The sequence below is a fragment of the Zootermopsis nevadensis genome, unplaced genomic scaffold (genome assembly GCF_977971745.1).
Source record: "Zootermopsis nevadensis isolate Lab colony 2312 unplaced genomic scaffold, Znev_1.0 Znev_ptg000003l, whole genome shotgun sequence".
Lineage (NCBI taxonomy): Eukaryota > Metazoa > Arthropoda > Insecta > Blattodea > Termopsidae > Zootermopsis > Zootermopsis nevadensis.
Window position 1 is genome coordinate 241,512 of NW_028259135.1, and position 15,469 is coordinate 256,980.

General features: G+C 40.8%; 1 protein-coding gene across 2 annotated transcripts in view; it reads left to right on the top strand.

Moving 5' to 3' along the window:
* LanB2 (laminin subunit gamma-1) overlaps positions 1-15,469 on the top strand; it is a 161,072-nt gene that overhangs the window by 94,687 nt on the left and 50,916 nt on the right. The window contains exon 1 of one of the 2 annotated variants that reach the window (XM_022065866.2): positions 12,014-12,302. The exons of the other annotated variant lie outside the window; for it this stretch is intronic. Within the exon in view, the coding sequence (XP_021921558.1) occupies positions 12,161-12,302 (142 nt within the window). The 5' untranslated portion in view covers positions 12,014-12,160. Of the gene's footprint in view, positions 1-12,013; positions 12,303-15,469 lie in introns of those variants that run through there. 2 annotated transcript variants of the gene reach the window in all.

Consider the following 15,469-nt stretch of genomic DNA (forward strand, 5'->3'; position numbering starts at 1 on the left):
ACCTCGGGAAGCTTCTTATGGCTTTGTGCAAGAGACCATTGGGTATACGTAAAATCAAAAAAAAATTAAAATGTTTTACTCGGTTGAAATAACTTAACCTCTTCGGTCTGGTAATGAATTGAATCGATTAGAACAAGAAGGAATCAACTCCACTGTCTGGGCTAACATGAGGATGTGTTTGCGAAGGCACGTCTCTTGAGCAGAAGATATTCCGGCTAAATCAACATTAAACCGGCGACAAATGCGATGGAAAATATCGTGAGTCGAGAAGTTCTCGATAAATATATTCACCGATCGATATCAACGGATAAATCATGTCATGTCATTAAATGTCTTACATCAGATGTTCCTGTCGATGAAATGGTGTATGTTCATATAAATATTATGTACAATGAATTAACAGATCCTTGTCATTGCCTACGATAACGGGGTTCATAAGAAAATGGCCTCAAACTCATCTTATAAAAAACGGATCCTAAGAATTTGATGGTTATGGGTTCTTCTTGTACTAACAGATTTAGTTTTAAGTAATGATACAGTTTTTGTAACTAGCAACTGGGTTTGGAAGTAACGATGCTATCTCCGAAGTTACACTGGCCGCGTTACAAATATTTTTATGTTCTCGTGTCCCGCGGACAGATTCTTCCTCTGATATCTGGAGACGCAGGACCGAAAGTGTAGTATTGCTTCTCACGGATGTGTTAAAACCTAAACCAAGAGCACTCTTGGCTGTGCCTGCGTTGGACTGACGAGATTGTCGACAAAAAGACCCGACCAGATCACGCGAGGGTTTTATGAAGTGCTCTAACGCTTTGAAGTACGTAGTTTGTCTACGCCTTAAGAATCTACCGACAGAATTAGACACGATTTGATACGAGATTACGAGTATGAAGATGGCTGCCTTATATGAGTTATTGGTAGTGTAGTCTGATATAGATTTACCAACGTTTCAAAGGTGCTTGGCGCCTCCAACATGAGGAACCTCTGAAACGTCAGTAATCAGACGCAGCATTCCAGAAGGTATTTAACACCAACGTCAGAACCTTAAATCTCACCAAGTGTATTAATGGGTTTCATATGATTTTGGGAATAAACAGCAATTATTTTATAAAACAGCATTTCCTATTTGATCGTTGTAATTAATAGGCATGCGATGTTTTCTGTGAGGTAGGTACCGGAATTTTAAATATTATTTATACCAGTTTTCGTTAACCGGATTCCCACGAAAGGGTTGCGTGGAGCTCGTGAGAATTCTACTCGTGAGTTTTAAACGTTTGTCTGATTGTCACATGACCGCTGTTTCTCAAGAAGTTTACCGACGTTTCGGAGGTGTTTGCTGCGTGCATCATCATGACGATGAGGACGTATGAAGCACGATTTAATGTCATTAAACTTATACCAGACTACACGGCGCAACATAATTGAAAATAATTATAGTTTGAGGTTCTGTCGGCGATGAGTACTGGTTGAAGATGGTAATCTTCGCCCTGATGATGGATGCAGCAAAGACCTCTGTAACGCTGGTAAATTTCCATCAGACTACACCGCGGTACAACACACAAGACACGTCTTTATAACGTGAAATAATCATGTCCATAAATACACCGTCTCGGCTGAATGCACAGTTAATTAATATGAAAGTGGGTGATATTTACGAGTGTACGACGACTGCACTTAAAAGGGTTGACTTTCTACTGCGTTTGAAGTGAGATAAGGAAGGGAATTGTGTTTAAATAGGGTGTGGGGGTGTGGTTGGTGCACTTGGGTCAGGAAAGGGTCCAGTGGCGTGTTCCATAATGGAAGGAAATTTACTGACCGACTATCGGCTTGTGAAAAAACTCTTGTCCGTGGTGTAAAATTTAAGTATATCTGGTTCCGGTCTGGTATGCCTCCTGAATATGAAGCGAAAAGGTTACGAGGAGCAGTTTTTGAAAGAAGCATTTGCTACTGGCACAGTCGAATTTATCCTGAATTTGTGTCTCCACTAATCGAACGTAACCTCGCCCCGTATCAAATATAATTCACTTAAACAGAATGGCAGATGAGTTACCGTCATATGGTTTAAGAAATTATGTTATGTGCATTTGAGGAGCTGGTAATTTCTCAGTTGGCCAAGCGATTCTCCGCCAAATTAAAGAACCTGAGGGGATCATAACAACCCGCGATCCAGCTTTGTATAAAACGTTTTTCTACGCGTAAGCGACTCGTCTGCTCACTGCAAACGCAGACTCGACGCAACGAGATCGTTTTTTGTCTGTCGGCCCACGCCTTAGGAGCGGGCGAGGACGATGAATCACTCGAGGCCGATACCACCGCTCGCTTTGGAAATTTTAATTTTCTCGACGATAAATGAATATTTTAAGAGTGGCGACGTGAAGGCGCTTTGGCGGCCTCTACCATACGCAGCGTGACGTAGGGTCTGAAAGAGGACCTAGGCAGTTTCTTGGTATTGCCAGCAGAGTGAGCCCAAAACTGACTATGATAAATGAGGACATCTCCATTGGGCTAAACGGCCTAATGTAAAAACACACAAACACCCGAATAATATTTCAGAATTCAGCCCGTACCGCGAAGAAAACATTACACTACAATATGCAGAGCTATTTATTGTTAAAGCAGGTGGTTTAAACGGTGAATGTATCTGTCAGTACCTCAGACTTACGGGTTTAATGTCATAATAGGAAGTCATGACCAAATTTAAAGTCCTGTGGGCGGACTACGGAAGAAACCTGAGTCATTATAGCCGGTCTCCAGACTGAGATATGAACTCGTGACCTCCAGAATACGAAGCAAAGGTGTCAGTCACGGCCAAGACGTGATTTGTTGTCATAGTAGACTGATGGGTTGCGATGGGCTGGACTTTTAGTCAAATTGTAGGACGAAGCAAGAGTTGAAAGAGAATGTGATATGGAAACCTCTCCAAGAAAGTTCGAGGAGTGGGATTTTCTATAGAATCCTGTAAGCCAATAGAAATACAGTACCCATGGGGGTGTACAAACCACTCGTTAGAAAGGCGATGTCACCCTGACGCCCTGAAAAAGAACAGTTTTGCCGTCTTGTATTTGACGTGGTGTTTAGGTTAGGTTAGGAACGGAACAGGAACTGCATGTCGCACTGCCGAGGGCTACAAAAATTTTCCGGACTCTAGTCAATTAGTGTTTTTCAGAAACGAAATCAACAGGTGCTGAAAATATCCCTGGTTCATCAACGAACGTCGTGTGTGGAAACGGTGTTCAGCCTGGAATGTGAATATTTGAGAAATCCGTGTCTTAAAACGTAGAAGTGTCATCGGAGGATACACCGGTCCAAAGGCTCTAATTTGAAACCGACTGAATAATTCAAGCGGTGACTTCGTAATGGCTGCTTCAGTTCACGTATAAGATCATGAGACGGGCAAGCCTTGTGTTACTTTCAGACGTATTCAGCGATAAACTATGATCGATTGTGACGTGTGAATGTAATGTCATTAGTCCCTCGATGGCAGTACTCTTACATAAATGCATAATTGTGTATTGGATGTCCTTGAATTGCAGAATTTGCAGTTGAACTGTGTAGAAAAAGTTTTTGACAAACTGTACAGACATTTCCTTAATTAACGAGGATAACCAACTTAGATACTTAATTTTTTTAGTCTAAATAAATTAATTTTTATTCAGCCAAAATGTTTTTACAAGGTTGTTTGAATTTTCCACAAATTTATTTGTTTGTGATCATGAGGTTATTTAACAACTGTGTATCAACTAAATGCATTATATAGCTCCGGAATATCTTGCGAAGGATTTGGAAGGAAACTGTTGGAACAGGAATAATGTCTGAGCACCGGTCATGAGATGGATTTCCGTCTGTGTTGCGACCTTGAATAAAACGCAGTCCAGTGGTTGTAATGCCTTCATGGTGTGACATGGCAGAAGAAGGATAATGCTGTAATTTGCACAGCGAATTCTAACAATTCTGTATTATTCAGTTGTGCTACTTAAAAACAGATATTAACAAATAGGCTACAGGAGTGTTTTCGTTTCAGAAACACCTCCGACAATCCATCAACCATCTCCAAATTTTTCCTCGCGTAATTTACGATTGAAGTTTGAGGAATCAAATATTCTTTCAACAGTAATTACGTACTGCAGTGGGCACATTTTCAACTATTCCATGTGGACGTCATCCACTGCCTTTGTTGTCAGCTTTCTGGCGCGTTGATAAAATAATAGATTTATCTTTATTGGAAATATGTCGAGACTTATAAAAAATCTGGTTCTTTTCACGTATATTTTTCAGGAAATGAGAATCAAAGCGTTTTACAACTTTTCTTGTCTATCAAGAGACATTCCATCCTCCGTGTCGTAGATATTCAAGACTTTTTGCTGAAATTACTCTGTGGAATGTAACGAGCCGCCTCTGAATGTTTTTAACAGTTCCAGGAACCACCCGAGGTGTGGCGACACTGTATGTCTCCGTATCTATCGCACTTTTCATCTTCTGAATAATTTTGTTTTACATTTCGTCTTGTGTTATCTTTTCTCAAACCGAATTCATTTTGTGCTCCGACGTCTGTGGATCATTTCAATAACAACCTCCACTTTCAGCTGTCCTCTACTGTGTGAGTAATGGAAAGCAAAGCTGCTTTACAAAGAAGATAAAAGGATGTTAGTTCTCTGGTGAAAAGTCACGTCCCCCCTAGTCTAACAGCGTCTCCTTTGTGCGCTCAGACTCTAATGTTGAATCATCAGTACAATAGCGTTAATTCCTTCTGATTTCGTGGGAAATAATTCTGAGGACAGACACGTGTAGCGAACGCTGCCAAGAACATTCGAGACTCTCCTCGTGCGAACGCTGAGTCAATGTTAAAAACGTTGGAACAAGTCAGTACATTTTTTTAGGCGAGACGGGATCACATTTCCCTTCCTCCCACGAAGTTTTATGCGGCCGAATGGTTGGCACTCCTGCTTCGTATTCGAAGACTGGTTGTCCTTACTGAGGATTTATATGTCATATTCCAGGACAGTGCCTTAATTAGGCGACTTACATTTTTTTTTCAAATTCGTTTTCAGTTTAATTTTTATAGTTTATTGATTACGCTCTCATCCGACGCTATATAGTTGAGCTACTGACAGTGTCGTTAAATAAAACAAATGACTAAATCACGTGGTGGTCCATTCGGAAAATCCACAAATTTAAGATATTAGAATTTTTTTAGGTAAATTGAAGGTAACGTCATGTCGACTACCCGACATTTTTAATTACGATTTATTGAGATTTTTATAGGAGGTGTGAAATTTCTTTGATAATCTGTGTGATATCACTAAGTGACTAATAGGATTGAGACCTGTAGAGCGTAATTGACCTGTTTTCTGCCCTGAATACCTTATTCTTTGTGCAAAATGAAATTATTATTTATAAATCAAAGAATATTAACAGAAGTCCCTCTTCATACTCTTTGAACAATTTAGTGTTAATAAAAGCAAAGGAAATATCCTCAAAATGATCAGTAAGCAGCGAAACAGTTCTCTTAAATTCGAACTTCAGAAGAATTTTTACGTTTTAACGGCATGTGAAGTGAAGTTCCTTATGTAAGCTCTGAAGATGCCAGGTCTTGGAGGCTGACATACAGATTCATATTTTGTAGAACTAACTCATTTTTTACGACACAGAAACGTTTCTAAAGAATTTTTTTTCCTGTCAGATTCGTCAGTGACATTTCTAAAGTTTGCACGTGTTTACCAACAGAAGGGATTTGACACATTTAACAGATGAAGATTACTGTTTTTTTTGGGGTATTTCGCCGTGCAGGGCCGTCATCGCCCTGATGATGGAGGCACTAAGCACCTACGAAACATCGGTAAACTTTAATCAGACTGCAGGTTGCAAGAACCCAGAAGAACATTATTATCGTACTTGCCACCTTGAGAACCTGAAATATCGTCTTTGAAACAAGACTTTGTAGTCGGAATAAGCTTAAACGTGATATGGGATTTGAGACTTTCGCGGCGAGTGCAATGAATAAAATCTTCTCGGGCAATCAGCCGCCTCAACTGGTTACCGTAGTAAACCGACGTTTCGGGAACCAACTGTCCCCATCATCAGGGTTCTTATGTGACTTATGCGACTTCAAAGGTATCCAGTCCTGTCAGAACCCTGATCATGGGGACAGAGTTTGTTCCCGAAACGTCGGTTTACTACGGTAACCAGTTGAGGCGGCTGATTGCCCGAGAATACTTCATTGAAGCTTAAACATATTCATATGGAGGCAAGAAAAATGAGATGTGGCGATATTTTTGTGAAATAAGTTGCCCGAGTCCCGTTTAATAGCACTCACGCTCGCTTGTGGTATTTTTAGACCGTGATCCATCAAACACTCGGAGCTTATCGCGAACACTTTGGCTTATCGTCGTGAGAGTAACGAAGTTTGGTGTCCGATCCACGCAGCCCCGAAATGGAACTTCATTTACCTACGATACGTGGGAAAGACATAATTGAACGCACTCTGAAACGAGGGCGAAGTGATTCAGAGCTAGAAAGATGGAGTGCCGAGGCTAAGAATGCGTGGAGCTTTACCTTCGGTTAGCCATAAATTATTAATTAGAATAATATACAGAGGAACAGAAAGGAAAGTTGATGAGGCACGAGTACTCGAGAGGCAATTCTGATCTTACGTTTGATAATAGAAGGACGGATTAAGAAAAATAAAGATGCAATTATGGCATTTGTAGACTTGGAGAAAGTGGAATAAGGCGTTTGAAATCTTGAGGAGGACAGGGCTCAAGTTTGAAGACAGACGAGTTATTGACAGTGGCCATAAGAAAAGTGGAGAATCAAGAAAGATTTTTCTGAAGTTAAATGTTTGGAGCACGGCGCTGTACGAGAGCGAAACATGGTCGGTGGGGAAGGCAGAAAGAAGGAGGGTAGAAGCATTTGAAATGTTGAAAATTAAGTGGACTGATAAAGGACGAAATGAGCTCGTCTTAGACAGGACAGGCGAAGGAAAAATCTTACGAGAACAAATAGGATGGGGGGACACATTCTGAGGCACCCAGGATTGGTTAATTTGGTAATGGAAGGGAAAATTGTAGGGGAAGACAAAGATTGGAATTTTTGAGGATGTGGGCTGTGAAAAATATGTGGAAATGAAGAGAATGGCGCACAAGATAGACGAAAATGGAGGACCAGTCGAAAGACTGATGACAAACAAGCAAACAAAACTCTGACTTTTACGCGTTTATTTAAGTTGTAAGGTTAATTAATCCCACACCATTAACACAGCCTACAAACTTGCATTAATGTAAAATATTGTTACCCTAGTTTGGTTTGATTTAACTCCTGCAGCACTGAGATTTCGTAACAAAGAATTGGCGCCAAATTGTGCCATCTTAGGAACCTGCTAGTCGCTTGTCCTTCAAACGTCGCCTGTCGTCAACACCAAATGTATTTATAGCCGTGCAAAATGTCGGCAGATGAACCCAACGCAGCGTGGCGCCATAACCCCAATACAGAAACAAGGTTTGGCGCTGACCGCTGTGAAAAACTTTGTAATATTCAGGTAATATTTCGGGTTCTCTCGACGAGTGTGGAGGTGTCTGTCTCTAGGATGTTACGTAGATATTGACCGACGTTTCAGAGGTGCTTGCTGTCTTCATCATCAGGCAATGATACACAACACGAGGCGATATTCCACAAGTCTCCTACTCGTCGCCCTGAGAAATTCCGTTTCAGATATGTTATTAACACCTCGGAAAAGAGTCGATTTTAGAAGCTGATAGTTGCTAAGCACGTCGAGAGATTTCCAACCTTTCGTGGAGCCGAGGGTTCATTATCGTGTTTACAAGAATCCGCCGTTGCTGGGCTAGATTAATCCAGTCCCCATCCCAGAATATTTTTTAAATATAAATGTTGGTATTACTGCCATGTGTAGCTAAGTCCACCAATTGGCCTCTTTCGTTCGGGTTTTAATAAATTTCTCATGTCTCTGCATGCCTCGCCCCTTTTGAGTAAGAATCATCTTCAAAAGCTTGTGAAGACTGAGACTGGTCTCCACAGCTGTCATTGCTACGGCATGGATGGGCAGACAGCTCTGACATTGACGAGAATTCTCTCGACTTAGTCCGGTTCTCACGGGCAGACGCTGTTAACAAGGATACAGCAACACGAAATGGAAGGCGTGTATTGGAAGAGTTCTTCAGGTTGTACAGGAGACGAAAGGTGACGGACATATTCATTGAATTATACGTTTTCTCGTCGCCTCTGTGACGAACCGTGTTACATGATACATTCTTCACCATTTTCATGTTACGGACGAGATATCTCGCTTAAGAACATGGCTCGAATTTAATTAATGCTTATAATATGGTCTAGTGAACATATCGTGCCACCTCTGAATGTGTAAAGATGATGACAGACAACCATAGGATGTGTACGTTACCATGGAAACTCGAACAGAACGTTTTTCAAATGGGATACTATCTAGAAAGGAGTACGCTGTAATAATTCTGTCCAAAAACACGAACCCATTCGTAAATGACCTTTAATTTCACTTCCGTAATGTTTTCGCGTTATGTAGTATTCGACAGAAGCTTTCGCCATGAGACGCATTTCTCGGAATTGTTTGAATTTAAGTTGTGTTACCTCGTCTCGGCTCATCAAGTTTGTTTGCGCGTTACAGGAGCCTCTCTCTGCATTGGACTGAACGCACTTTTCATGTCGTCTGGTTTGTTTCGGAGGTAATCGAACGGATCTTCTAAGTAAAATACACGTCAATCTGTCGGCTCACGAGGAATCAAAAGTGATTGCATGCGATTAACGGTTTATCGCGTTGAGATCGACCTTTGCGTTGTTGCCAAAACATCCGCTTGAAGTTGTGTATCTTAAGCGTGTATCAAATGTGTTTTTGGGGACATGGCAACAACGTGCTGTCGATTCAAGTCGAGAACCACTGGACGGATTTGGATGAAATTTGATGTGGAGTTTTGTTATCCTACGAGTGATGATAACAGCGTGACGGATGAGGAAAATCGTGAGGTAGACATTGAGGTGCTGCGATCTGGTGGCCAAAATGGACGAGGCGGATTTAACACCTCTAAATACGTGTTGCAAAGAACGCGTGTGATTCTGTTACGGAATTAAACTTTCCCAGATTGTTTTGCTTGTGTGAGATACAGATTGGTTAAGTAACCAGCGTTCCTTTTTTATTTCTATTAGTGAGTCAGCCTTCATTTCAGCTCTGATTGTCATATTTTACGCAGACAGACAGACAAGAGATGGAGAATTACGAACTTGTGTACGATGCTTACAAATCTCTCAAGAACGGATTGTTGCTAAGAGGTTTGTGTGACGTGAGTATTAGAACAGCGAGGTTGAACCAGAAGTTTGGCAACACTCACGCGCCTTCATGTTTGAATTCTACAATAGTTGTATCGATAAACTGTTGCCTGGTTTCTTGTTCGTCCTGTATTACAAATTCTGTGCATCAGACGTTTCAGAATACGGTAGCCGGTTTTTTATACGTCGGGTTCAACACGCGTGATGAAAAGGTGTGTGCAAATAATGTCACTGAGTTAGTGTAAGAATAATTCAATTTGGTGTCGTTTCGCGGCCTCGTAAAGCAGGGCGACGCTTTGAGCGTAGAAGACGTCACGATCAAGAATTATGGTACAGCCACGTCCCTAAAAAACGAAACTAAGTGGACAGTTACGTATGTCAAGTCAAGTCAAGTGGTCGGCACGTTGGGCTGAATTCTGCTGATTCAAAACAGAGCCCAACATCTTAGAAGTTCGAAACTATTGATTAATTGTTTATTTAACGACGATTTATCAACTGGACTGTCATGTAGCGTGGATGCCACAGTGATTTCGGATGATGTTTCGCGTTTGATGTCAAACTCATAACAGCTGTGATCGCTGGAAAATTTATCTATCACGTGAGTAGCTCTCTAATTTTTAATGAAGGTTCTGTACCAATAAGTTGATTATTTAAAGAGATCCTTGCGTGCGATATTAGGGAACATCCTTCCAGGGTACTTGAAGTGAGTTTAATATCTTAAAAACGAGCTTGTTCCATCTGCCAGCTGGTGCTATTCGTTTCTGTAGCCTGAACCACGTATATAGAAGGGTCTATTAAACGTACGTAAAACACAACCGATAATAGGACAATCTTTCACAAACCCCGTGGAGCTGAGGTCTTCTTAAGAAGCTCAGGTGGTTAAGAACAGGCCCATCGTCCATTTCCCAGGTGGCGCGTGACTGAATTAGAGTGGATATTGGAGGGAAAACCGAAGGACTCTGACAAAAATTCTTGCCCGCCACAAGATCCACGTGGACGAACCAGGGCGCGAACCCGGTCCTCCGCGACAAGAACTCAGGAAGACAGTAACAAATTGGGGAAATATAAATTGTTCTCATTTGTGACCTCGCGGCCCGCGAGTCGGTGAGGGCGGGTGAACCGCACCGGGGTTCATGTCCAGGTCAGTCCATGTGAGATTTGTTGCGGACAGAGTGGCACTTGGACAGATTTTTCTCGTTATCCTGTTTTTCCCCAGCCACTCTAATTCCACCGCGTTTCCAGTAGGGTTTATCGGTTTTTAAAAACCGAGTTTAAAAACATTTTTTTTTGGATAAAATTGTAAAATTCGAAAACCTGTTTTTAAAATTTAAAAAACCAGTTTTATATACTAGAATTAATTTGTAAAAATTAATTAATTAATTAAAAACGTTAACATTTTGACTTGAAATCGCCTCGGGCACAAGAATATTGTAGTGAAACTAATCTTCATGAGTCAGACTGAAATTAGTTCCAAATTATTAAATGCTTTAGAAGTACGAATTCAAGAAAGAAACCGTATTTCCTGAAGAAAAATACTAAATGAAATAAAAATTTATAATTTATATTTTGTACGGATTTGAGTTATTTTAGTTTTTTTATTTGGTTTTGTATATGGTACATTTTATTTTGTTATATTTTAGTAGTTCCAGAAATATTAAGTAGACTGATTTTTTTAAAAATAAGTATAAATATTTTTTTACTGTTTTAATTATTATTTTTTTTAAAAAATTCTAAAACCAGTTTTTTTTTCTTCAAAAGTCGGTTTTTGTATAAACCTGAGTTTCCAGATTCACTTACTTATCTGGGGGATGGACTCTCCTCTGAAGGAGGAATGCCGACATATTGGAACAGCTTTATTGTAGGGTTCTGTTAAGTGTGAGCGTAAACATTAACATTCCGATGAAAAGGGCGAAAAGTCAAATGCTCGGACAGTTTTACTGAAACGTTGAAGCGAATGTAAGTTCCCCGCAGCCACTCGTTATAACTGAAGACCGAGGGGCACCAAGATCACAGACTGGGGTGTGTCCGACCTTTCCCTACAACAACCTGTCTCTCCCGCTCGTGCGTCTCCCGTATCCAGTTTACCTGCGGCCAGTCGTGTGCAGAGCGACTAGGAAGAAGGCCGAGTGCGGTTGTGAGCCGAGCCGAAGGCTGCCACTAACCTGTGTTAGGTAGAAGTAAGGTTAGTTCTAGAAGTAGGTTCGTAAACTTCGACACTGTAATACGTCGTTTGTGACGAAAGATTTCCTTGTTTTTTTTTTTGTAAAGTTCAATTGTTGTCTGTCATTCGTGTATAAACGAAAGTTTTAAGTTGGTACTGCGAACAGTTTGATTCAAGTGGCCTTGTCTTATGCAGTGTTGTTAATACTTGAAAACAAGATAGGATAGTTTATGTAATTGTTTAGTGAGCTTCATACTTACTTCGTGTTAAATTAATTTTACTCTCAGTGTGGTGAAGTTTGTGATGGAGAATTTATGGACGGCTGGAGTCGTTGATGATTTAAATCTGAAGTTCTAAATGTGTTTGTGCTGTTGTATCGATGGTGAATAAGTAGACGAAGTATAAGTGTCATGAACATGGCGTTTGTTATGAGAAACGTCTAGAATGTCATCGGAAAATGAACCTTAAGCTCTTTTTTTTTTGTATAAATGGACAAACACTTATCCAAGCTTACTTTAAAAGTTAAAGCAGATAAGTTTAAATAAGTTTTCTTATTGGTTCTTCGTTTGATTACGCAGTTTACGAACAAAAATTTGTACACTTAAGACTAAAGAAACAACTGAGTGTTTGTGTCCGAGTGCGTAATCGTGTGTGAGATGGTACTCAAGACGACGCAGCGACTGTGAGGTGATGTTGACTTTTGCTGATCTCGAGGTAGTTGACATGACCCTAACACGGATTCACATCAGCGTCTTGCTGGCGTTTTGCCTGGTGCTGCCTGCCTCTGACACCACCAAGTGGGACGGGATTACTCCTTGGTTCTCAGACTCTTGTAAGTCCACTGCATTCATTCCAAAGTATTTCCATGCATGGTAATTAGCAGCATTTGTAAACGTTTTAAAGACAACTTTTAAATTTGCAGGAGGCACGACGCGTGATGTACTGCTCGCTGAAGAAATACAATGACAAAACTGAACGGAACTGTTTACTTACCGGCTCCCGACTGGAACTGCGTGACTCACCGCCAAGCGCTACTCGGTTCTCCCGAAACGAGACGAAAACAATAGTGAACACGCCTTTATTTGCAGCAGTTCCTGTCGGGAGCCTGGAAGTTGCGTTCAACTTTGTCGATGAACGCGCATTATTTTGTGTTACGCGATTGGGGGCGAAGCGCCGAGGTTAAGAATGAGTAGGAGCTATTATAGTCTCATGGTAGACCATAGGATAAGTCAGGGTTCGAATCTCCAAATTTCGGAAACATTGCGAGACGTCTAATGTTCAGGTGTAACGACGATGTTTCTCGATCATGTCCGCTGCTTCTGACTTTTAAATCTGACAGATTTTAAGTTTAAACGTAGATGTGGCTGTTGTATTATAAGTTAATCCACATTTCTTTTAATGCGCAATGCCAGTAATGAATTGTTAACGACGCTCTGGAACTTTGAGGTTATTTTGTCATTTTTGGAGCTGTACAAAGATATCGGACCCCAAGTTTGTTAGTCTCGAACTGTTTTTGGGAGGTTCAGATACGAAAGATTCTTGAAACCGAATGCCACGATGGATTCAGGTGGTGAGCGCTACTGGGCAGTCTCCGGAAGTCCCGTGTTCTAGTCGCAGCCCAGACAATTCATACCCTGACAATGTTTTTAGCCGATTCCTTCAGTCACTTAATTGAATCGGGGGGTATCTTTTTTATATAGGCCACGGCCGATTCCTTCTATATCCTTTCCCGTTCATCACTTACACTATCATGCTACTACCATTCGACGCGAGGTGTCGTATCTTGTAAATTAGGATAATCGTAGATTCGAAAATCGAACAGAAACCGGATTACGAACTGAATGACCATGACTGATGAATTATAGTTTAAGATATATTTTTTGTTCGTCTGTTTCCACACAGAGATGTGACTCATTCAAGCTCATATACGCTTTATTTAATTAAAATATAAAACTGCTGTAGACTTACAACACGCATTTGGGGGGGGGGGGGGCGCACAAGACGAAGGCCGAGGCTTTGACGTGTTTTCTGTAAGCCAGATTTTTTTTTATCCGAGCCTCATATTCGGAAGATAAATAGATCGCTTTCGAATTCGATCGGCTTGGTGACTCAGAATAGCCTCTGAAATAACTCAGACCTGTCGCTGCCTCGAGGCCTTATACGGCGAGATTAAATTATACCTATCACAATTGCGGAAAGGCGTGTTCACTAGGTAAACAGACTTCCGTCGTCTCTTGGTTTATCAAGCACCACTCCATAGAGACAAACGGGGAAATGTTTATAAAGCTGCAAGCTTTCTAAGCCCCGGCACTGGCTTCAAGACCCGATCGCCTTAACCCACGGACAGGGTCACTGGTACCCGTTGAAGGAGATCCCGGGTGGGCTCGACGCTATGGCAAACGGAATATCTTCCGTTGTTCTGTTTCTTTAAGATTTTCCGGTTAAAATTGTTTAATTTCTCATCTCTTGTAACAGCCAGTGTGTAATTCATCCGTGTAATGTTACTTTCTCGTCGTGTTTGTTCGTATTGAAAATCGTTTCCCTGCAGAAGACCTCTCCCGTGGGAATTGTTCTTGTGCCAAGGTGAGACGTACACGATGTCAATTCCGACTGCGGTTTCGCTAACAAAATTTCCTGCAGATTGAGCGCGGTTATGCACGTAAAGAAAGAGATATTGATCGTGTGTGAGATTGGGAGAAGACCGCAAATCAGATTTCAGATTAAATCGAAACGAAGTACGAGTTAGAAGGAAGTCTACTAAGTTGCATTGTGCTCGTGGGGTCACATGGCGTGTTATGGAACAGTGCAGGGAATATTTGAACTCTGACCGACATTTTAGGTCCTGGAAAGACTATTTAGCGAAGAAAGACAATTAAAGAGTAGAATTTTTTTAAAAAAAATAGGAATGGAATACACGAAAATATAGGAAATTTGTTTAGGAAACTCATTCCGTGGAGAATATTACTTCTTGAGAAACTAACAGTCGCTCGGATAGTCAGAAAATTCTCTTTTGTTGGACTCGAAGGCTATATACCGTATTCGCAAAAGATCACGAAATCCGTAAAGTTTATCTCTTTAAAAACTGTCCTTTTCCTTTGGACTGAAAAGCGTAAGACATTTATTGGACGGATTTAGAAGAATCGGATGTCTCGTGCATGAAAATGTTGTAGATAAACAGAAATCTGATCATGCCTCTGTAATGTGGCTGTTATACGCATGCGCGCGCACTGAGAAACAGTGATTTCGTTTTACTTTGTGAAGCGTCTGTTCTAATCGTTCAAAGAACACAGCAATGAATCTGACAGTTCTTGGGGACAATGCATTGCCGCTGTGCGTTTCTTTCCCACACCCGCTGCTGCTCAGAGGTCGTTATACCCTTGTTTTCCACAACACAGCGTTTTATGCGCAAGTCGTCTTGTTTCGAAACATTAATCTTCATTTTTATGTCCACGTCTTCTTGTACATTCTGCGACGATAATTAGGAAGCTTTGTTTTACAAGAAAACATAAAAAGATGACGTTATTATGGTCTACAAGCTTGCCAACCGTACATTCTTTAAAGTAAAATGTAGTAAGTCTCGGATACTAACACGGAGGTTGATCTACAGGGTGGGTGGGAAGTAAGTAGGCATTGAGAAATGGTTATAACCTCTGTATTTAAAATGTATAGCGATTATTTAATGACTACTTACTTCTCACCCACCCTGTAGAAGAAAACTGAAAAATGAGATGTGCATATGTCGCCACCAGAGCGCAGAATGAAATTATAATACAAAAAGCATATTGTTAATATGCCTTTCGAAACTGTGGTAAAGCTTATATTTTTGAGAAAGACAGTTTTTAAGTTACATTCATAAAGGAGATGAGGGCAGGTTCAATTAGAGTTTTTTTAACGAATTATCAGACCTTTCTAAACGCGCCGCCATTAAAATATACAAAATTATCATTGTACCTGTTTAATATGTATAGTAAGAACCAGATAACTTGCGTGTTCTTGGCG